Source organism: Taudactylus pleione, unplaced genomic scaffold, assembly GCF_031769625.1.
Source record: "Taudactylus pleione unplaced genomic scaffold, aTauple2 ptg000897l, whole genome shotgun sequence".
Lineage (NCBI taxonomy): Eukaryota > Metazoa > Chordata > Amphibia > Anura > Myobatrachidae > Taudactylus > Taudactylus pleione.
In genome coordinates, this window is record NW_028285298.1 from 1,298,535 (window position 1) to 1,322,868 (window position 24,334).

The 24,334-nt window shown below is 44.5% G+C and overlaps 1 protein-coding gene across 3 annotated transcripts in view; it reads right to left on the bottom strand.

The window, feature by feature from the left end:
• The window catches only part of LOC148474049 (ectonucleoside triphosphate diphosphohydrolase 8-like), a 54,844-nt gene that overhangs the window by 3,071 nt on the left and 27,439 nt on the right, over nt 1–24,334 (bottom strand). For all 3 annotated transcript variants that reach the window (XM_088459109.1, XM_088459108.1, XM_088459110.1), the window contains exons 4-9: nt 23,332–23,482; nt 19,360–19,519; nt 16,038–16,268; nt 4,979–5,248; nt 4,232–4,342; nt 2,249–2,386 (exon numbers count right to left, since the gene is read on the bottom strand). In XM_088459109.1, coding sequence (XP_088315235.1) covers nt 2,249–2,386; nt 4,232–4,342; nt 4,979–5,248; nt 16,038–16,268; nt 19,360–19,519; nt 23,332–23,482 — 1,061 coding nt within the window. The remainder of the gene's footprint in view (nt 1–2,248; nt 2,387–4,231; nt 4,343–4,978; nt 5,249–16,037; nt 16,269–19,359; nt 19,520–23,331; nt 23,483–24,334) is intronic.

A 24,334-nucleotide genomic window follows, 5' to 3' on the forward strand; every position in this document is an offset into this window, starting at 1 on the left:
TAATAAACAAAATGTAAGAAAATAAATGTGGATTGCTGAAGCTGCGGGAAAGTGACCGTACCATTACTTTGCCATGCTAACATATTAGTGCAATCTAAATTGCAACCTTTTTATTTTTTTAAATGCTGAGTATTTATTTATTCTTTATTTATTACCAGTTATTTATATAGTGCACAGATTCCGCAGCACTTTACAGAGAATATTGTGGCAGATGAAGCTCTGGAAAGTGATAAAGCGCAGAGTGATAACCGACCAGCCACTCCGCTCCCAACTGTCATGTTACAGGCTGTGTTTGAAAAATGACAGTTGGGAGCTGATTGGTTGGTCGTTTATCACTAACCACTTTATCACTTTCCAGAGCCTCATACATCTGCCCCAATATTTTATCATTCACATCAGTTCCTGCCCTAGTGCAGCTTGCAGTCTATGGTCCCTTCCACATGCTCACCCTCATACACATAAGGGTTAATTTTTAGGGGCCAATTAATCTACTAGTATATTTTTGAAATGTGGGAGGAAACCGGAGCACCCGGAGGAAACCCAGGCAAGCCCTGGGTTTCCTGCGGGAGAATATGCTAACTCTACACAGTTAGGGCTGTATTAAGAATCGAACCCACGACCTCAGTGCTAACCATTACACCGTCTGTGCTGCCGGTCTCATGGGTATAGTAGAAGAAACCTGGGCTATTTATATTGTTATTATTACAAAATAGAACCAGAGATTCTGAGGCTGATTCTGATTCCCGTGCACAGTGGCATTAGCTGCGGGCAGCCGCATAAACCTGATTTACTACCTTATGCTAAATCGAGGTTCCCTATGGCGAATGTCGGGGATCCATGCGTCTGCAAACAGGGAGTCGTGCTGCCAACTGACGTTGCGCAAACGCCCTGTTTCACAGAAAGACAGATCCGGCAATGTTCCGTCTGACGGACAAATGCCAGAAGGGCCGATGGCCTGATAGGCCGGTCCGAATTTGAAACCCTAGCCGAGCTCAGCATACTGCGGCCGGGATAGGATACTGAGAGAAGGGGGCGTGCGGTGAGGCCACGCCCCGTGTGGCCCAACCACACCCCCATGTGGTGAGGCCACACCCAAGTCTGATGAGGCTACACCCCCTTTAATGAGCACACAGGGATTCATGCTGTTTGTCAGCCCCAGTCCGTCCCTGTACGCAGAGATATGTAAGTTCACATCTGAGCATGCTCTGTATGCAAAAACCCAACCTCTTCGTCCTTGCACATGCTGTACAGTACTTCTGTGTGACACAGAATCAGCAAATATACCCAAGTCCTTCTTCTAAATATATAAGAGTATACCCAGCACTAATCTAGCTCATATTCCTTGGTGAGATCGCTAACTATGGAATCACTCCAGGTAATGACAGGTGCTACATACAGGGAGTGAGAGAACTGGATTATGGAAAGGGGAAATTAGGGCACTGCCAGGGTCAGACAGTAGAAAATAAGTGCAGTGTTTACCCCACCTGCTCATGGGTGGATGGGGGAATGGGCACTGTGCGTGAGTGGTACATGATTTGGAGTCCGGGCATGGTAATTGATTGGTGCATTTTGCTGCCATTGCGGAAGATAATACCATAATGATAATATCCTAGATATAAACAGCACACCAAAATTGGTCTTGTATGGCAGAATGTGCCGAATTGAGGGGAGGGGGGATGGAGGGCTGCACACGGGCCCTTCCGTACCCTTGTCCATGTATGTCAGCCATCTGTAGAGTTTGGGGAAACAATCACAGTACTGATGACACAATACATAATGACACTACTACACCATAGGCGAACGCAGGGGGGGTTTCCGTCTGCCTGGAAACCCCCCTCCCCAGCCCACACTATTACCACAATAGAAATAATAATATAATAGAATTTTACTAGCGCTGTATGTTCTTGGAATTGTGCCTATATCTAAAATAAAAACATTCAGCTCAGGCAGGATGGCCCTACTGCCGCACCTAATGTCTTACTGTGATCGCTGGTCCTGTATATGCTGGAATTATGACACACAATACACTTTGTATGACGCATATTAAAGCTGCTTAACTGCTAATTTTGCCCTCTTCATGGACTGGCCACACACTCTAAAATGGAGCATTTGGAAACTCCCTATAGAAATCCTGCGTTTGCCACTGTACGCCATCAAACTTACTATTAGAAATAATTAAGGGTTTATAGCTCCAAGAAGTAGACTTATTTTCTAAGTAAATTCCCTAAGAAAATAGGAGACATGTCACCTGTTTCATGAAGCTGATGGCGTTCCAGTTGCTGTCGTTGAATTTGTAGGCGTCCAGCAGCAGCGTGAGGATATAATTGGCGTTAGCGCAATAATCCCTGAGACGATCTTTCCTTTCATTCGGGTAAGATGACTGAAGCTGCAAATAAGGAATATTGAAACAATTACACTCGAAAGATAACAGGAATATCTGATAGGTAAAATAGTATAATTCCCATTTGAGTACATTGCAGAGTTGCGATACTCAGTATAACACCCCATGCAATGCTGCACAGTCTATGGGCCTGATTCATTACCGATCGGAACTGCTATTACGCACGCAATCGGCCGATAGTTGTCTATTGCACTTTTCCTATGCATCGCAGTGCGCGAACCGGCCACTGCGATCGGAACAGCGATTGCGGTGACTACGCAGACCCATCGCAGAGTGATTGACAGGAAGTGCCGTTTGTGGGTAGTGACTGGAGGGTGGTTGGCGAAACGTAGGCATGCCAGGGCGTTTGAACGCCATTGCAGGGGCGTGCATAAATTATTCACTGCGATGCCTTACGCAGCCTGAGTACTGAAAGCGTGCGATGAAGTTAGCAATTCCTGAGTAAGGTCAGAGCTTGTGCAAATGTGTGTGAGGCTTATGTTGTGCTGCGGTGGCATAGCAATCGCAATGGATTAGCATACTATCGCAGCGAGACTGTGTGCGTAATCGCTATTGCAATCGCAGTTGCGATCCGTAATGAATCAGGACCTTATGACATGTATGCTACTGCTGTACTGTGCATCAAATGTCAGCTACAGGATTGACAAATGCTACTGCTGTACTGTGCATCAAATGTCAGCACAGGATTGACAAATGCTACTGCTGTACTGTGCATCAAATGTCAGCTACAGGATTGACAAATGCTACTGCTGTACTGTGCATCAAATGTCAGCTACAGGATTGACAAATGCTACTGCTGTACTGTGCATCAAATGTCAGCTACAGGATTGACAAATGCTACTGCTGTACTGTGCATCAAATGTCAGCTACAGAATTGACAAATGCTACTGCTGTACTGTGCATCAAATGTCAGCTACAGGATTGACAAATACTACTGCTGTACTGCGCATCAAATGTAAGATACAGGATTGACAAATGCTACTGCTGTACTGTGCATCAAATGTCAGCTACAGGATTATTATTTATTATTATTTATTACCAGTTATTTATATAGCGCACACATATTCCGCAGCGCTTTTACAGAGAATATTCGGCCATTCACATCAGTCCCTGCCCCAGTGGAGCTTACAATCTATATTCCCTACCACATGCACACAATAGGGGTAATTTTGTTAGGAGCCAATTAACCTACCAGTATATTTTTGGAGTGTGGGAGGAAACCGGAGAACCCGGAGGAAACCCACGCAAGCACAGGGAGAATATACAAACTCCACACAGTTAGGGCCGTAGTGGGTATCGAACCAACGACCTCAGTGCTGTGAGGCAGTAATGCTAACCATTACACCATCTGTGCTGCCAAATACTACTGCTGTACTGCGCATCAAATGTAAGCTACAGGATTGACAAATACTACTGCTGTACTGTGCATCAAATGTCAGCTACAGGATTGACAAATGCTACTGCTGTACTGTGCATCAAATGTAAGCTACAGGATTGACAAATGCTACTGCTGTACTGTGCATCAAATGTCTGCTATAGGATTGGCAAATGCTACTGCTGTACTGTGCATCAAATGTCAGCTGCAGGATTGACAAATGCTACTGCTGTACTGTGCATCAAATGTCAGCTACAGGAATGACAAATGCTACTGCTGTACTGTGCATCAAATGTCAGCTACAGGAATGACAAATGCTACTGCTGTACTGTGCATCAAATGTCAGCTACAGGATTGACAAATCCTATTTGTATGTCATTGTCAGGTCTCTTGAGGAAAGTGCTTCCAGTGCTAAACATTCTTATAATTAGCTATATCTGAGAAATCCCACATACCTCGTTCCAGTTTTGTGCGCAGAAGGTCTGAATTGTGCTTTTCACTGTCGGCAAACTTTGCCCAGATGTCAGTTTAAGAAAGTCAAATGTATAAAAGAAAGCAGAAAAAGCCTAAGGAGGTAAAAACACAATATATGAGTCAAACAAATGCCCGAGGGTAAGTTTACATAGAAGGGGGATGGGTGCAGGATGCTGGCTGTCAGCAGGCGTCAAGATTCCGATGTCGGCATTCTGACCGCCGGAATCCCCACCGTCAGTAAATTAACCACATCCCCACAGAAGGGCTCATTAACAATGCAGGGAGGCGCACTAATCCATAGTAACCAATCAGAATCTTGCTTTCATCATTTAACTTGACTAAACCCATAAAAGTTGATTGCCCAGCTTCATTGAATATGCCCTTGAGATTATGAATATTGCCGTCTATTCCTGGCTGTAACCTCACGCTTCGACTCTCCCACTGTCATTTTGATGACGAATTTAAGGGACCCATACATAGCACCAAATTCCAGAAAATCAACGGCCATCAATGATGGGCGAGAATTCTGCATGTTACAATTCCCCAACTTGCCTATCCTGATCATTTTTTGGTCGGGATTGACCTATTAGAAAAATCCAACATGTTGAATTTCCCTGATGCCCAGACCCAGGCGTCAAGGGACAGGGGAATTGTTGTGGCAACCAGTCGCAGATGTATGGGCCTCATTAGTGCTGCTAAAATATAGCTTTACTTCTAAAGCGACTTACAAAAAAGTTTCCGACAACAGGAGGCTGGTAAATGCCATCAAACGAGCAGGGAGTTCCACCCGCACAGGCACTGAAATTGTAGATGGCTTTAAGAAGGTTATAACACTCATTGGCATTGCCAGTCCCTGATATGGTGAGCTCTTGGGTTTGTAGCGTTGGTGGGGCGGAAGGGGCAGTGCACGGACTGTCATACAGAGACCGCGTGGTGATGGTGTCTTCGTATCCAGCGGGAAAGCAAGGGTTGTTAACGGGTTTAGTTAAATCCTTTCCCTGTAAGAAAGAGAAATACACAGTGTTATTGTAACCAAAATAGGGCAAAGAACAATGGGCAATGATTTGCACAATGCACCTTACCAAACACCCCAGCTCTGGAGAACATTACGGGACTGAATCTCGTTTGAACTGAGGACCTGATTCAGACCAGCTCGCTAGATGCGTTCGCACGTTAGATGCGTATGCAAATTCTGCAAGGCAAGCGATCGCACGGCAAGGCATTAGCACACCCACTATGTCTTACCGTGCGATCGCATTGTTTATGGAGACGCCCAGCAGCCTGTCTTAAGACGCCCACTTGCGCACAACATATCCAGGATGTGTATGCAACCATCAGTAACATCGTAAGCGATCGTAGCACTTGTGGTTGACCATACCCTGCGGCAAACACTGCAAGTCAATGCTACCAAAGTGTACAATGACGCTGCCTGTTAATTATGCACGCCTCTGAAACGGCGTTAAGACGCTCAGGGACGCCTGCGTTTGCACCTCCGCTCTCCCGTTTCTACGGGCCAGCCCCTGTCACCACCCACAAATGGCTTCTCCTGTCACTCATTCTGCCAGGCTGTCTATGCGCAGCAAGCGAGCGCTTTCCGATCGCTCGCACTGGTTTGCGCACATGCATTGCGATGCGTACACATGCGCAGAATGCAAACAACCGGCTGTCTGTGCGCGAATGCATCCTAGCGAGCGGGTCTGAATCAGGTCCTGAAATCGCCTGTACATGTTCCCACTTTGTGCGCATGGAGATAAAGGCGTATTTTTGCTACTATGCACAGTTTTACGCATCTAACGAGGTGCCGGCTGCTGTCCGCGGTTTCATTAACGTCAGTGCGCACTTGCACTAGCATATATGGTGAAAATGATATACCTCCAAACGTACGTATTTAGGCTTCTGGCCAACTCTGCTTGGCCTACAGTTCCGTCGACACAGCTTCGCTGAACTACTGATGTGAGAATGCACCAATCCAGTCGCAAGTGGAGATGTGACTGAAATGCGTATGACTTTACATTCCAGCTCCGAGCGTGCGCAGTGCGAAACAATGCAAGATACACTCAGCATACAGGAGTGCATTGAACTCTGCCACAGGGATGACCATCGATGTTTCATAGTCATCGATTATTTATGGCCAATGTTGAATGTTTCCCATCGATGGGGAGAACCAGACGATTTCCCTCCATCGATGGAAGAACATAACCGAATAGTGGTTTTTTTTACAAGGTGCTGGGACAGAGAGCATAGCTCCGCCCCCATGACAATCGCAAAAAAACGCTCCCCCCCCCTGGTTCAGTTAGTCATAGAACAGGGATGACCATCGGTTGGTGAAGCCATCGATGGTCATCCGTTGAATAGTTGGTTACCATCGATGGCCACTTTCTATTTTGCCATCGATGGTAACCATACCGATGGCCATCCCTACTACAGGCCTTACGGTAAAGCCTGCAGGATCCAGGCATAGGCACGAGTCCGCAGAGACTGCCCGTATTCTTAAAGAGGCAATCACTTAAAAGGCAACTATGGCCCTCATTCAGAGCCGCACGTTACCAACAGTACGCTCGTTGCGTTCCGATGTTGACTAACCGCGCATGCGTCGGTGTTACACTGCGCATGTGCGTACGGCAGATTGCAAGCTTTTTTTCTCTCGTTCCTAAAATAGCGTACAGGAAGTGACATGTCAAATGTGATTGACAGAACAGGGCGTTTTTGGGTGTTGACGGGGGTGGAGATGGAAAAACGCAGGCGTGGCGAGGCGTTTTTGGGGCGTACATACATTAGCAGATGCGAACGTCAAATGTGTTCGGACCGTCACATACGTCACTGGAACATCCTCTTTCCCTTCAAAATGCTCGCACAGTTTAGAGTCTGGATTACTCGACCACATTGGCGATGGCCTTCTCCTCCGTCCCGGGACTCCATGATGTTGCAGCGATTAATCGCGGGTGGTCACAAAAGCAATTAGTGTTGTATTGAAAACCGGCTTGGTATGTGTTTGGAAAGCAGTTTATTGGGATAGCACAAAACCGTACGCAGGTAGAAATCATACCTGCTAATGTCAGGATTACACAATCAATTGGCGTACATTTTTTGGGGTTTTTTTTGGCCTCAATTTGTTGTTTATGGCCTATTGTGACAATAATGTCATCATGTTTTAATTAGCTCCCCTTTTTTTTTTACTGTGGAATTTGCATCGTTATGTGATTTTTTAAACGTTCCTTCAAGAGGCCTTTTTTTTAAAAATGAAATGGTTTTTTGTGTCAGTTTTTGCCTTTAGGGCCAGGATTAAATGTAACCCATTTGTACAATAATGTCACAATACAATGTCAGATTTTTATCATAAATTTATTGTTTAAACACAAACCAATTGGCATAATATTTTGTTTTCTTTTTTTCTGGCAAAGATACTTTTTAACAAAAATAAATAATCAATAACTGATAACATAAACGTACAAAAATAAATTAAAAACATTTCACAAGAAAGGAGAGGGAAGTTTTGACCAGAAAGGAATATGAGCCAAGCACAGAAGGAGTGTGGGAAAAGTCGCCATTGCTGTCACCGTTTTTTCGCCCGTTTGGATGGGGGAGGGTGGGCGCCAGACCGGGTCCGGGATGCCATCGGGCTGGCCTGTCCAGAGGCAGATGTTGTGGCCTCTGGACTAGGCACAGGGCTAGGCACATTTGGAGGATTGGCTGATGTTGTGCCAGAGGTGGAGGATCCTGATGTTCCGGCAGGAAGGGAGGTCGGCTCCACCATGTGCTGGCGTACGAGCTGCTCCAGGGCATCGGCGATGCGGATGTTGGCCCTGGTATTTTCCGCCAGGGCCTGACCAATGGTCACGTTGGCCGCAGCATTTTGCTCCAGGGCCTCAGCCACCCGTCTCAGACTGGTGTCCATCCTCTGCAGAATCTCCGTATGGAAATCCGATTTGAAATTGAGTTCTGTGAGGAGGCCCACTGCCTGCGAGGGGGCACGCCCTGGACTGGCTTCTGCAGGGTCCTCAGCCGGATGTACTGGTTCCTCCCCTGCAGAGCCAGCAGAAATTCTGCGGCCAAGGCTTCCCTCTGGAGCAGACTCATCCGCCTGTGTCTCTGTTGGAAAAATGAGAAAAGTCACATTAGAATCTACATATTGGCACAATAGCATTTCAGAGTTGGTGACATCACAATACTTACCTGGGCCAACATGAGGAACCGCAAAGTCTGGCATGTCCGTATCCATGTTGGACACGCCAAACACCTCCACAGGCTGCACACACCCCTGTGCCAGCTCTTCTAAATCCGTCAACTCCAATGACACAGGGATGGGACCCCCACCTGTCCCCCTTGCATGCCTAGCCCTGTCCGCGAGTTTTTGCTTTAGGCGATATTTGAAGTCGCCCCATCTGTGGGGAAAAATGGAAGCCATTATCCTTTGGTTTAAAATGGGGTTTGTTTTTAGGGGGGGCAAGGGTTTACTTACCGCCGTTTGACATCCCGGGCTAGACGGACATAATCACCCACCCTATTGACAGCAACGGCTACCTCTTCCCACATTCTCCACTTCTGGCTTAGACTCATATTCCTGTCTGCCTGTGGCAGGATGTCCACACACTTCTGGATCAAAACCTCCATCTCCTTTCTTGTGAAATGTGGCTGCCTTTTTTTTTTGGCCGCTTTGGCCGGAATACTGGGCCCAGCAGCCTCTTCCATGTCATCCTCCTCACCTATTTGTGTAAATTTACAGAATTCACAAATTCACAACTTGCCTAATCTTATGTTTCAAATTAATCATTGATAGAAAATGCATGAAAGACTTACCGCCTGACTCTTGGGCATTTTTTCCCTGGTCTGTCGCCATGTCTGAGGTCCAAACAAGAAATACACCAGAATTTTAATGTGTTTTCGTGACGTATTTATACATGCGTCCTTATTTTGCGGCCGCATCATTGATTGTGCGGCCCTATGATCCCTCCTTAATTTGTGCGGGAAACGAAACACTATTTATGGCTTGGTGTGTCTCAAGTCGAGGTGGCGTTTTTGGATTGTTGGAGGTTATCTTGGCTGGAGTTTATTGATTGCGTAGAAAGGAGTTGGCGGTTGGAGATTCGTTTGTTGGTTAGATTTGCGGTTTTTTTTTCCGTTATCTTTGTTGGTTTATATTTTTGGGACCTCGTTTCTTGATTGGGTAAGTTTTGTGAAGTCTAACTTTTGTTCAATTGTTGTTTCATTGTGTTTCATATATTTTGTAATTTTGGGATCCATAATTTCTTCTATTTTAGATTTTGTTTATTTTCGACCCCAAAGACCTTTTGATTTTGAATCTTAGATATTTGCTCTTGGTAAGTCCATTTTTTATCTTGTATTTGCAAACTAATTAGCGCATTTTTAGTAGTTACTCTTGTGACTTGTATTAGCGAACTAATTAGCGCATTTTTAGTAGTTACTCTTGTGACTTGTATTAGCGAACTAATTAGCGCATTTTTAGTAGTTACTCTTGTGACTTGTATTAGCGAACTAATTAGCGCATTTTAAACAGCTTAATAATCATTCTAACTTTTTGGTGGTTTATCTTTCGCTTTTTGAGCCAACATTTCGACCCGTTTTGATGTACTGTGTTAAATGTCGCTTTGCGTTTTTGCTAAATGGGTGTTTGGCATATTTTAACTTTGGTCTAGCACAAAATTTATAAACAAAAATGCACAGAGTGAAATGTGTCAAGTAATTTTGGTGTTTATTTTCAGTTTGGACGTATCATGACAATACCCCGGCATGTAAGCAGCAATGGATGGTATCATCAAGCTAAGTTGTTTTAATATAGTTTTGGGGTGGGTCAAAAGCCTTACTTTGAAATCTTTGAATTTCAGGTTGATCTGGGGCGGATTGTTCTGGCCATGCTCCGGAAGCCGACCAACCTCAATCTCATCCCAGGTGTAGGCATCGTAGGCATGCAAGGCCCCAGATATTTCGAACACGTGTCACCCTTTTTGGAATGCCCGATGATGAGGTTTTAAGACGCTACCGTCTACCTCCCAAAATCATCATAGACACTCTCTCATTAATAGAAAGTGATCTTGAGCGGCAAATTGACAGTCCAACGGCAATACCACCACTGACGCAATTTATGGCGGTGTTACATTTCTGTGCCTCAGGATCGTTTCAAACAACGGTGGGAATAGTGGCGGGCATCTCCCAATCCTCCTTTTCCCGGATCCTGAGGGCAGTGATGGAGGCACTTTTCAAGCACCTCCATCATTTTATTCAAATGCCTTTGGATATGGGTGCCCTTAGTGTGGCCAAGGCCAATTTTTACCAAATAGCTGGCTTCCCACACATCATAGGGGTTGTGGATGGTACTCACATACCACTTCAGCCTCCAGCACGCCTGGAGGCAATATTTAGAAACAGGAAACACTATCACTCCCTGAATGTAATGGTGGTATGTGATGCCTCCCTCCAGATCCTGTCCCTGAATGCTAAATTACCAGGAAGTGCACATGACTCCTTCGTCATCCGGCAATCAGAGATATGGCAGAAATTAACCAACCTACAAGCTGGTGATGCGTGGCTTCTGGGTAAGTGGAGACCTTTAGTACATAACAATGTTAAGCTTGATACACAGTGTTCCTGATGTTGTCTCTTATTTTTCACAGGAGACAGTGGATACCCTTGCATGTCCTGGCTGCTCACTCCTTATTTGGCTCCCACACCAGGCCCACAAAGTGAGTATAATTCCACACTTACAGCCACCAGGCAAGTGGTGGAGCGCTGTATCGGCCTTTTAAAAGGCCGATTCAGATGCCTCCACCGCTCTGGTGGCGAGCTCATGTATTTGCCGGATATGGTGTCGAAAATTGTGGTCCTGTGTGGGATATTTCACAACATCGCCATAAGGAGTGGTGTCCCAATGCAGCCAGAGGATGCCTTACCTGAGAATGGCCCCCCCGAGGTTGGTCGGAGGTCAGTATGTGGGGGGGCCATACGCGATGATGTGGTGGCCAGATTTTTTAGGTAAGTTTGACCAAAACTACAGTGTTTATACCTAATGTGTTTGTGTTTGTTTGCGAACATCTAATTTATTTGTATTTTTTTCTCCATCTTCTGTTTGTTCACATAATCTTTGGCACTCCAACACTCTCTACTTCCTGCTACCCTTACCAAACCTGGATCTGGTGATTTGGGGCATATATTCTGGAACCCATATCGCAACGCCATGTTTGTGGAATCATGTTGGCATGGTCCTTCGTCAACCAGTTCTTGATTGTTTTTTTAATTTAAATATTTTATTTGTATGTGTTGTATTTGAGTTTATCACTGTGTTTTTTTTTGAGGGAGTGACCACTTTGATTTCTCATTTATGTTGTGAATAAATGTTTGGAGAGTGAAATGGTCTTCCTTTTTTTGGACGTTAACAGCAAGTGTAACCAGGTTAACACACCTTACAATTGACTAAGGGGTAATCCAGTACTGACACCAGTTGATGTAAACTGAAATATGTTTTCAGGTTCCCAACCCACACCAAAAGGAAGCCTGTCCAAACCTTTGGATTTGGAAGATTGGCCTAAGCAGCTTGCACACCAACTAGGAACCTGTAAAATGTAGAAATATCTAATTGACACTACACCCAAAAAGGGAATTGACATTGTTACTGTTCTGTGTTTCTTGTGGCTGTTTTACATACAAATACAAAACACAATCTAACTTTTAAAAAAGGGAAATCCTTGCAGGAACAGTCAACTTATGTCAGGGAAATTTTTTTTTTTTTGGGAAAAAAAGAATGAGCCAGAACGTATATTCGAAATCAACAATTTATTTATAAAACGAAAAAAAACAAAAAAAACTACTGGCGAAGGATGCCAGACAGCCGGTCAAGGCCCACAAGAACGCCAGTGACATGTTGGCGCATCTGGCCAACACATTCGACCACCTCTTGCCGACGCATCTGTTCCTCTGTGGGTGAGAAAAGTGTGTGGATTAATAAAACAATAGGGAAGCCACATTAAAAAAAAAAAACACAACGAAATCACTCCTAAACCGAAAAAAAAAAAAAACCCAAAAGGGGGTGCTGCCAAAAATACAAGGCCTATGTACAAATTCCCACAGGTGTGATATGTGTATGTTGAAACCAGCAGGAAGAGGTAAAGGCAAACTGCTAAATCACCAAAAGTAAACCCAAAAATCACGAATAAAGGCACGACACATGATTACATACAAAAAGTTTGTGCTTAAAAAAAATGCGAAAGAAAAACATACCGGGAGCCAAAACGGGAGCTCCGGAAGTCCCTCCATGTTCTTCCTCGGAGGAGCCTTCATTCCCCAAAGAACGGGGAGGGGTAATGACGGACTCCGGGAGGGGGTAATTGGAAGAGGGGTGGGTGGAGGAGAGGGGGAAGTGGGACGGAGGGGAATGAGGCCCGACAGTTCCGGGAGAGGGTCTGGGAAGGCTGGGGAGGAGTGGGGTATAGGGGAAATATTTGGGGTGGAGTGTTGGCTGGGGGTTGGGGATAGTGGCCAGGAACGCCGTCTGGCCGGACGGTGACGGCGTAGTCTTGGCTGTCCACCTAAAATATGTCAAACAAATTGAGGTTAGTTTCTGGCCAAATCCGGGGCCCAAATAAAAAAACAAAAACCACCAACAAAAAACATGCAAATAGGAGTAGAATGAAAAAAACAGAAATAGAGGGAAAACATGCACACGCAGATATGAGGACAAATAATAAATAGGACAGACAGGAAAACATGCACACGCAGATATGAGGACAAATAATAAATAGGACAGACAGGAAAACATGCACACGCAGATATGAGGACAAATAATAAATAGGACAGACAGGAAAACATGCACAGGCAGATATGAGGACAAATAATAAATAGGACAGACAGGAAAACATGCACACGCAGTTTGCCCCACAAACACAAACATGAAAACCACAATACATAACACTTACTTTCCAGTATCTGCATGCGAAAGCATGCCAGCAAGCGGGGCGTTCGCCGTTGCAGGTCTGACCACCTGCGCTCCAGCTGCCCGATGTTGCGGCGTGAACCTAAGGACCGCAGGTGGGACCGTGCCTCCGCATACGCGGAGCGCTTCTGCCGGTTGGTGATGGGTGGAGGCTGGCTGGTGATACGGCGATCCATCACCTCCGTAAGCACCAGCAGCTCGCGCCTGGTGAATGCGGAGGCTCTCATGATGGCAATGGAGTTTTTCATACAAAACATTTTTGATAAAGTGTGCAAAAAATTTCTGATTGGCTAATGTATTTTGGAAATTAACAGGAGCAATTTTATTGGTTAGTGTATGAGTCATGTGTTCAACAGGGCCAGAAATCTCTGGAGAGTTATGATAGGCTTGATGCAGTGACATGCGTTTGCAAATTTAAAAAAAGAAATGAACCCCGGGAAAAATGCGGGGATCCACAGCAATAGAACAATTGTTTAATTGTGGTTCACATGTTTTTTGAACAATAAAAGCGAATGTTCCACCCGTACGTATTCTGCGGGTAAACACAAACACGGACAAGAGTAAAGTTTCTTGCATTGTGTTGAAAAAAAAAAACAATTAAGCTAATTGATACATTGATTGGCATGATACGATTGAGGGAGGTAGGCAGAATAAAGGAGCAGGTAACCGACATCTGACAAGGCCACTTCCGGTTTCACTTGTGCGTGCGTTCCCTTCAAGCCATTTCGGGGATGTACGCTCGCTATTTCGTACGCTCGTTAGTTAGAGGAGGGGTCGCCTGAGTTTAGGGAGGAATTTTAGATGCGAACGAAAATACGAGCGAGCCATTGAATTTAAATAATTTTGTACGTACGCCTAACGTACGTGCGCCCGCTTGCGAGTGGGTCTGAATGAGGGCCTATGTTTTTAAAGCGGCAATAGTTTCAAAGACAAAACCAACACGGGCAGACTCGCCTGACAGTTTGGCTATTACATAAGGCCCGACTTCTCTATAACAGTATTTATCACTATTCACAAAAGATTAACAGCACCTGCATTGTACAGTAAGTCACATTTTCCCTATAAAATGTAATGAAACACAAATACAAAATACAAGGTAAATTAATTAAAAACATATGTTTTCCCTTTTAAAATTCAAGTGGGAATATTTTTTTTTACCACTATTATAAGGGTCTACGGTGCGCTATACACATTACTATTTGCATGCTATCTCTGTATCTTCTTTCACAAATGATCTTGTAACATAAGGATCCCTCTCTCAATAAAAGTTGTGGAATGTAGCCCAATAGGATACAAAAGCTACCGCCATCAGAAGATAGCGCCGCTAGCTACCGGAGAAGCTTGGTCAATTCGGCAGCTCCCATAAAAACCTAAGGATCAGCCAAGGACTAATCCGTCCCTCCCCTTCCTGAGTCCTTATTTGCAGAAGATGATACAAGCCACCTGCAATCCTCCCCGCAGTCACTGCTGTGTGGTTACCGGTAGCACAGAACAGGGGGACGGAAGAGGTGGGGGAGGTATCATCCCTGTATGGCGGTCACTGGGATGCTGTTAGTACTATATAGTGATCACTGGGATGCTCTGTTCACTGTATGGCGATCACTGAGTCCTGGCTGTTTTGATTTAAACTATAGTCTGTACGTGTGTGTGTGGGAGTATTAATGGTATTTGAACCAGGGCCTGGGGAGCCACTCATGTCAAAAGCAAGCTACGCCACTGATATACACTCATTATAAGATTACCTCCCCCCAGTGGGAATAGACGTGCCCCCCCCCCAGAGCCTCATTTATCAACAAGTGATTAAACTCGTTACGTATGATAAATGATGCTCCAGCCAATCAGCACCCGACTGTCATTTTTCAAACAGATGACAGTTGTTAGATGACCTTTGGCCTCCCCTAATGGTCCCAATATAATGGTCAGGAAAATATAGGTGCAGTAATGCCAATCACAGTGCACAGTGGGACCAAGGCCCCCATTTATTAATGAACGCTATTGCAATACGATCTCGGCATAAAATTATCGCCGTCCCACCTTCATACATCTGGGGGAAACTTCATATTTGAGGTTAACCCCTGAAAAGGGGATTATACCACAAGTATACAGTGATAAATGTGCCCCAAAGGCTGCACATGCTCTCCGGAGAAGCCATTGTGTACTTTGAAAATAACCTTCAGTGCGTTTACCATTGATGTTATTTCTGAAATCGGTATGTAATGCTGGCGGCTGTTTAGCCACCGGATTAAATACCGACAGCGACAGCCCGGCGCGTCGAAATACCGACAGCTGAAGGTAAGTACCCTAACCCTCTCCTCTCTCCCCCTAACCCTCCCATAGGGGTGCCTAACCCTAACCTAGCCCCCTAGTGCCTAACCCTAACCTCCCCTCCGTTGGTGCTTAAACCTAACCACCCTCTCCGCACCCTAAACCTAGTGGTGCCTAACCCTAACCCTCCCGGGGGGTGTGACTAACCCTAAGTCCCCCCGGGGGTCCCTAAACCTAACCCCCCCCCCCCCCCCGTGGCTAGACGCCAAGACACCCGGCATACCTTCGTTCGGTATGCCGGGTGTCGGGATTCCGTAGTCAGAATTTCGACGCCTATCTTTAGTCCCATGCTGGAATGTAGGTGTCGGGATATCGGCGGGCAGGATATCGCCTCGCCGGTATCCTGGCTCCATCCCGTTATTTCTCCCCAATACAGATGACGACATCTCATTACAGTATCTGCAACTCCCTAATATGGTAAGAATGAATCGTCTGTATCTCTTTATCTTTTAAATCTCCAAACTTACCGAGTAGCAAACGACATTATTAGTAGTGACACTGAGCACAGTTTACGTTCTCACCTCTGCCGCCTTCACCAGCATCTGTTTCAGAGCCTGGTTCTGCCCGTAGCACAGGAAGCTGTGGGTGTAGATGCTATATGGGAACCCGTAGAGTCTGAAATCTGCTTTTTCCTTGGCGTCTTCAATATTCACTTTTGGGATGAAGCTGATCTGCGTGGAGGCCCCACCGAGGTCCAGGGCGCCAAATATTTTGGTAGAGATCGGTCGCACCCATTTACCGCTAAAGGAATACTGGGAAGAGACGTTGTTATTCAGCAACAGGAATTGGTTACATATATTTGAAGAGGAAGATTGTTCGTGTGTTATATGTAAAAACAATTAAATGCTTTCATTGGAAACAGTGTCAGATTGTGGATGGGGAGTGGAGAAGAAATCGGACAGATAATGGTTTCCCTATCCTGAATGAAATGAATTATAATGTTTTCACGATCGGAATTTGCTGTTTTAACTGTCTGTTCCCCTGCTCCTCACTGCTGGAAGCTCAGTAGGCATTAGGCCCCCGTGTGCTGACGTTGGCCACTGATAAATACATTTGGGAGGTTATCTCATCATTCTCATGCCATGTAAGGCCTGCAGCCGCCCGATACACTATCTCTGTCCCAGCTGCTTGTGTTAGTATGTGTAATAATATCGAAGGCTTCCATCTGATGCTGTTTTCATTATGGCATGACAAATATTATATAATAATCACTTAGGGACTCTTGTGTACAGTATAAACATAGACACAATGGCCTGGTAGGTGCACAAGCACCAATATGCACAACCAGCTAATGGCTAGCTAATGACTTCTGTCACTGCAGAAGTCACTCCTTGATTATCATTACCGTTGTTACCCCGGCACATAATACCCATAGGCAAACGCAGAGGGGGTTTCCGTCTGCCTGGAAGCCCCCCTTCCCAGCCCAAACAATAACCACAATAGAAATAGTAATGTAATCGAATTTTACTAGTGCTGCATGTTCTTCACAGTATCACAAATTAAATAATTAGCACCACCTGTGGATCTTTTAATATGTATCAGTCCGTAATAAATAACCTGTGCACCAACTAGGAGATCTGGAAAACATTCACTGCTAGGAATGTGCTGCTATAGAGCCCAATACATATATGTCCTGGGACGCGCTAGGTTCCTCTGCTGCTCCCCCAGAATCCCGAACTTGCTCTAATACTCTGGAATGGTGCCCACATCTAAAATAAAACCATTCAGCTCATGCAGGATGGCCCTACTGCCGCATCTAATGGCTTACTGTGATCCTGTATATTCTGGAATTATGACACACAATACACATTGTATGACGCATATTAAAGCTGGTTAAGTACCAATGCTGCCCTCTTCATGGACTGGCCACAAATCAAGCATTTGGAAACCCCCCTCTAGAAATCCTGCGTTTGCCACTGATACCCCAGAGGTGTCAGATGCAGAGCAGGGCTGGTTGGCTCTAAGAGGGAGTTGGAAGGACTATGGGGTATATTTACTAAAGTGCGGGTTTTTAGAAGTGGAAATGTTACCCATAGCAACCAATCAGATTTGAACTATTATCTTCTATAAGGTGCTAGATAAATGTTAAGTAGTATCTGATTGGTTTCTATGGGCAACATCTCCACATTTAAAAACCTGCACTTTAGTAAATATAACCCATATATATGACTGCTTCCTACTAAGACACAGGGACACTTTTGTTTCCCTACTTTAGTGGTAGTCAGCCCCAGTGACAGTGCTAGAGCTGGTTGATCATCTTTACACCAAGGTTTATGGAGGCATGATAGATACGCCTACCGGGCACATCATGCTACAAGCCTTAACAGGACACATCTTTAGTGGGCATGCTAAAAAGGTAAACAGGAAGCATCTGTTTGGGGCATGCTAGCAGCGTAGATAGGACACATGTGTACGGGGCGTGCAACAAGCGTGACCAGGACACATCTGTAGTGGGCATGCTACAAGTGTAATCAGGACACGACAGCTGGGGGCATGCCTCTTGCATAAACAAAACACATCTGTGGGGAGCATGCTACAAGCATAAGGACACATCGGTACTGAGAGTAAAAAAGGCTCCTGAATAACACCCTAGGTAGGGCCGCCAAGAAGTTTAAAGGGATGTGGCCAATTGGCGTGCATGGCCATGTACAGCTGTGCACAAGAGGCCTTCATGGAGATTCTATGCCACCGCAAAGCTGGAGGGGGCATGGCCAAACAATATTAGTGGCATGGCTACGCCTCCCTGGCTGATCAGGCTAAGGAAGGTCATTGACTGGTTAACTATTGATGATCGATGGTTTCAAACCATCAGAAGAAACCACTAACAGTTCAACCATCGATGGGCCCTGAACATGTACTGTATGTGCAGGCATCAGGCTGCCAAGCAAGATGTTCACCAACAAAGAACATACATCCATGATAAAAGTAGTTACCATCGGTGTCTGACCATCGATGGTTACCATTGATGGTCGATGGCCATTCCTAACCAGGCACCCCCCCACCCCACTACTGGCCCTAGGTGTGGTATATCATACAGAGACTAGGGTGTACCATTTTAAATACTTTAATAATCTACCTTGTACAATAAGATGCATTCAAATATTACATATGTTCACATCATCTATTTGTGCGTTACAATGACAGATACACACACACACACAAAGGACCTGATTCAGACCCGCTCGCTAAGTTGCGCTCGCTTGCTGTGAGCGATTTTCGCCCATCTGCGCATGCGTATAATTTGCAGTGCGCGTGCGCAAGCCAGTCTTTGCAATCTGATTTTGGTTGCTCGTAAGCCACTATCAGGTCGCTACTTTGAGTGACAGATAGCGCCGTTTGTGGGTGGTAACAGGGGAAGGTGCTTGTTAAAGGGGGAGTGGTGTTGCGAACGCAGGCGTGTCAGGCCGCCAAAACGCCATTTAAAGGGTGAGCATAATTTGCAAAGTAGCGTCATTGTACACGTCACCTGCATGTATTTCATGCCGCACTGATCGCAGTGCTTGCGGCAGGGAAAGCCATCCTCAAGGGCTGCGAGCAGCTCCGATGGCTCACGATGGTCCCGATTAATCCTACAATTCCCGGAGATGACGTGTGTTGCGAGTGGCAAGGCGGCGTCTTTATACACTAGCGAGCGCACTTTGCCCTAGCTCTCTAAAACATAGTGGGCGTCCTTATGCGACGCAGTGCGAGCGCTTAATTTAAATAGCCGGTCCCTTTTTGCCAGCGAGCGATCGCATCTTGCGAGCGGGTCTGAATGAGCTCCAATGTGCGTTACAATGGAAGATACACACAGCTTGCCATTCTAAAATATCTAATTCATCAATCTCACAATGGAAAACTTACCTTCATGAAAGACTCCAAAAGATAATTTATAGTTATCCAGCCATAGGACCCCTCTTCTTTACCAGTGATTATCCGAGCACCCCTAAAATCGATTGGGTAACTGCTTATGGTCTTTGAAACTTCGGCAAGAACCAAGTCTGATGCAGATTTGTTTTCTAGGCTACAACACAGGAGACAAGTGTAAATGCAGAGTAAACATACTTTATATTTTCATTACATGTGTGTACAATATCTGTTTCAGTATAATTAGTGAACTGTGGGGGTTTATTTACAAAGTGTCGGGTTGTAAAACTTAACACTTCTGTTCGAGTTTATGTCCGATATTTAAAAGGGCAGTGCTTTTACTAACAAGACACAGCTATCAAAATCACTGCCCTTTTATTGGGCATAAGCAAAAAATAAACCCTGTGATTTCATCACTCAGAAGGATTCTGATGTCACCACTAACATGTTAAAAAAAAAAACAAACATTGAAGGGTAACGTGTGTTTTATACGTAATAATGACCCTTTAGTTTGTTGCTGTTGGGTCTCACTAGGGACTCCAGTTCCCTCATGTGGTCAAAAAACATACTGTACATTGTTTTTTATATAATTGATGCTTCATTAATTCATTAACATGGTGCCATTTAACATAAAAATATTTTTGTCCCCATAAATAAAATGTTTTATTATTTTGAAATATTATTGTCTTCAATAATACATTTCTTAAATAATAGTAGTCCATCAATATATTTATTTTTGGGGGGATTCTTAATTGAGTATTAATTAGTTAATTAGTGACAAAATATATATGTTTAATGTGACTCTTTATTATGTTCTGCCTGAACTGATAGCTCAAAATTCTTACAGCTTGAGTAACCTCACCGGCCAGAGCCCTTTTTGGGGAGTTTTTGGTAAATTTCTATCCAGTTTTACTTTCAAACTCACCACAAATCACTGGAAAAGTCTGGTGAGTTTATCATTTAACCTCAAACTCGTTGAGTATTAAATCTGATAAGCGTGGCCCAAATGCGATGAGGTCCTATGGTTTGTGGAGCGTTATTATAACTCACCAAAAACTCACAACCTATTACATTCTGGCCTGTGTATTTTTTTTGTGAATTTTTTTTTTATTTTCAGTACAAATAAAGAAAATACATGCAATAATATGTGTAGTGAAATTATACATTGATGTAGAGTGACAATAAGGTGGAGGATCAATATAGACCAGATGTAGAATCTGGCCTGTGTATTTAACATTTTTCCTTGGTTTGTTTCTTCTGGCTGTTATTAACCTCTTTACTGGCTAATATAGTTTACAAAAAATGGGCCAAACACTATAACAAAAAAAATAATTTAAAGCCATTTAAACCTGATTCAATATAATTTTATTAACAAATATGCAGATCTGCTAATAAAATCATATTGAGTAAGGGTTAACCAGCTCTCATTAATCATTTAAAAAAATAAAACATCAATTTTGGGGACATTTCTGGAAAAAAAATTGTTATATACAATAACAAAAAAAATCTTTACGATTAAGGGCCATATTCAATTAGAGGTGAGAAGTCAATTGCCGTACTTTTCGCCGTCATCTGAGCTTTTCTTGGGGATAAAGTATCGGGCGCATGCCCGCGTATCCCTGTATTCAATTTGGGATCGGCGAAAATGGGACCCGGTGGAATTGTAAGTAGCGAAAAGTCCTGTCACTTTTGAGGAAATCAGCCTGTCACCCCCCAAAAGATGCACTAACATGGGGGATCACTATGGGTACCCCCAAAAAGCCCTGCTAAAGGTATTTGTTTTTTTTAAAAGGTCTCTACAGGTGCTTTAAGCCGCCTTTAACAAAGTGGTGAAGAATAGCATTTAGCAACATTTTTTTTGAAAAATAACTAGTCCCATCAAATTTGGGGTACATGAAAATGGGTGCAAGCATATTTTTAAGTCCCTAAAGTGAACTTTAAAAAATAATTAACAATCCACCTGCCTCAACTAAGCGCAACCAAAAACACACATGCCGCATACTTGGGGACCCCCCTGAGTCTATTTCGCTAGTTTCTCAATTTGTCCCCAAACTTTTTTTTTTTCGCCCCAAAAACTAAAGCACTTTTTTTGGGGTATCCTATGGAACTTTTTAATGTTTTTTTTTACACAGAATACCTTTAGGGGACATTCCAAGGGGTGCAGGGTACTTTTTTTTAAGTTTGTACCCCAAAACCCAAATTCTGCACTTGTTTTCGCCACTTATTCTATGATGAAAACATCCCTGGATTTTGACAAATTGAATATGGGGAAAAATGAAAACGGCGAAAATAACGTCATCGGCGATAAAGTATTGCCGATAACGAGTTTTCGCTGACTAATTGAATATGGCCCTATATATATATAATTGCCTGCAGCAGTGGTGGCAACCGGGCACATACTACTGTAGCTTGGGGAGAGAGAGTGCCAGCTTTTGGGGAAGAGAGCAGGGGGATGCAAGGCTGCTGCAGTGCAGTCAGCCCAGGCTGGTAGACGATCCTATCAGGATAGCCTCTCGCAGCTGCCCCCTGGCAGTGCCTGTAGCGGGGGGAAAGAAGGGAAGCAGCAGCTTCCAGGAGCCCCCTGAGCAGGGCTGCCCGGGCTGCAGAAAGACTGTATTTTTAGGATCACACCCTTCTATAGACGGGCAGGCAGGCAGACTCCTCTGACAGTCTCATTAGATGCAACCGTCAGGGAATGACCAGTCTTGCATGGTCGCATCTCATGCTACCACACCAGGCAAGTGGTTAATGATTTCTAAATCTGCTACCATAGCAACCACAGTCACATGGCACATGATGTAGTGAGCCGAGAAGCCTTGAAATGCCCCTCTGATCACTGTGTCCTCTATGCGCCGTTAAATCGTGCCGTAGCTTCTCTCCACATTTCTTATCACATAACATGCTGAGAGCTTTGAGCCTGTGTGACTGGCATCCATGAAACTACTATCAGACAGGTATTAAAACACATGAATGACTGATGGTACAGGCTATTGTTGTATCTATCACCATATTGTTTTTAGATTAGTTGCAGAAGGACTAAAACATCTAGATCTGCAGTGGCAAACGCAGGATTTCTAGAGGGGGGTTTCCAAATGCCTGATTTTACAGCGAGTGTGGCCAGTCCATGAAGAGGGCATAAATACCACTTATCCAGCTTTAATATGTTACATACAAACTAGTATATTGTGTTGCATAATTCCAGCATATACAGGACCAGCGATCACAGTAAGCCATTAGATACGGCAGTAGGGCCATCCTGCCTGAGCTGCATGTATTTATTTCAGATGTGGGCACCATTCCTGAGCATTGGACCAAGTCTGGGAGTCTGGGGTAACAGCAGAAGAACCTAGCACTGCCCTGGACATGTATGCACATATTGGTCTCCTTATGTACTGGATAGTGTATTATTATACAGTATTAATAATTAACCCTATTGATGGTCTATAGCAGTGCACCCCTAACAGTGCATGTTTTCCACATCTCCTAGTTGGTGCACAGGTATATTTATTACTGGCTGACACATTTTGAAAGATCCACAGGTGGTGCTAATCATTTCATTTGTGATACAGAGAAGAACATGCAGCACTAGTAACATTCTATTATATTACTATTTATATTGTGGTCATAGTGTGTGCTAGGGAGGGGGGGTTTCCAGGCAGTTGGAAATCCCCCCCCCTTGCGTTTGCCTATGATCTACTCTGATCTGGTAGCAGTGTAACTGCAGATTGTATTCCCACAGACTCACAGTCTAGGCTTGATCTCTGAGAGGTGTCCATGAACCCAACCCAGCCCTTTTCATTGGTCCTGGTCCAAGTCAGTATGTTTCTTTCTACAGCCAGAGATGACCTTAAACGTTAGTGTAAATGAGGAGGCTCTATTCCCAGACCTTGTATGATTGTTGCTGAGCTTTTATTGGCACCCACAAAGCTGTTACGTCATTAGTAGATAATGACCCTAGCAGGCTCTTACTCCAGCAGTCTCATCCCAGCTGTGGCTCCAAGATAAGCTGGGGCCTCTCTCTGCCTTTCCGGTGGTATTATAGACATTGCTTCCTCCAGGCAGGTAACCAGAGATTTGCCGGCTGCAGGTGGGTCACTAGCGTAGCTGGAGATCCCAGGACCTACATAAATGTACAATTATAAATAATACCTTTATCACTAACTCTTGTGAAACATATATCAGCATACTGTAATTGGGTTGTAGTATATCGCTCACTCAAATAACAAGGAACAGATCTTTGTGGCTTTGGTAAGCCCAAAAACATTTTCATGCATTCACATATAATGTAGTAATGATGCATTGGAAAACACAGAAGGGGAGGGGGGTTCCAGTTGCCTGGAAACACCCCTCCTGACCAGTGGCTCAAATCATGACCACAATAGCAGCATAGTATGTAATACGGTTTTACTAGAACTGCCCCCACAACATGTAGTACAGTATAAGGGACAGAATGGAGCTCATGCATGCATAGTGGCAGCAGCTTCTCCTATCAGCTCACTGGCCAGAGAGCAGCTGCCAGTAAGAAGAGACAGGCGTCTTACCATCTTACCATGAAGTGGGAGTGTGTGTGCTTAGGATGCTCAGTTTTGTCTCCTACTGGTTATTAGGCATGTATTTTTATTAAGGGATTCTGCATCCTATTGGTTATATTATGTATGTTCATTTATTTTTGGGAAGTTTAATATTTTCCTGACCACTTGTGTTATTTATATAAAATAAAAAGGTTTGATACAGAAAGTTTGTGTTTTAGACTCTCTACGCTACCCATATTATATTACCAGGGGCGTATCTATAATGTTGCAGGGTGTGCGGGGCACACAGGTCCCCAGGTCCAGGGGGGCCCCGCACCGCACACCTTGCACCCATATTATTTAAAACTCACCTGTCCGTGGTCCTGCGTCGGGTGGCAACACTGCAGAGAACACCGGAAAATGGCCATTTTTCCTGCGGTCTGCGCATGCGCAGAAAACTC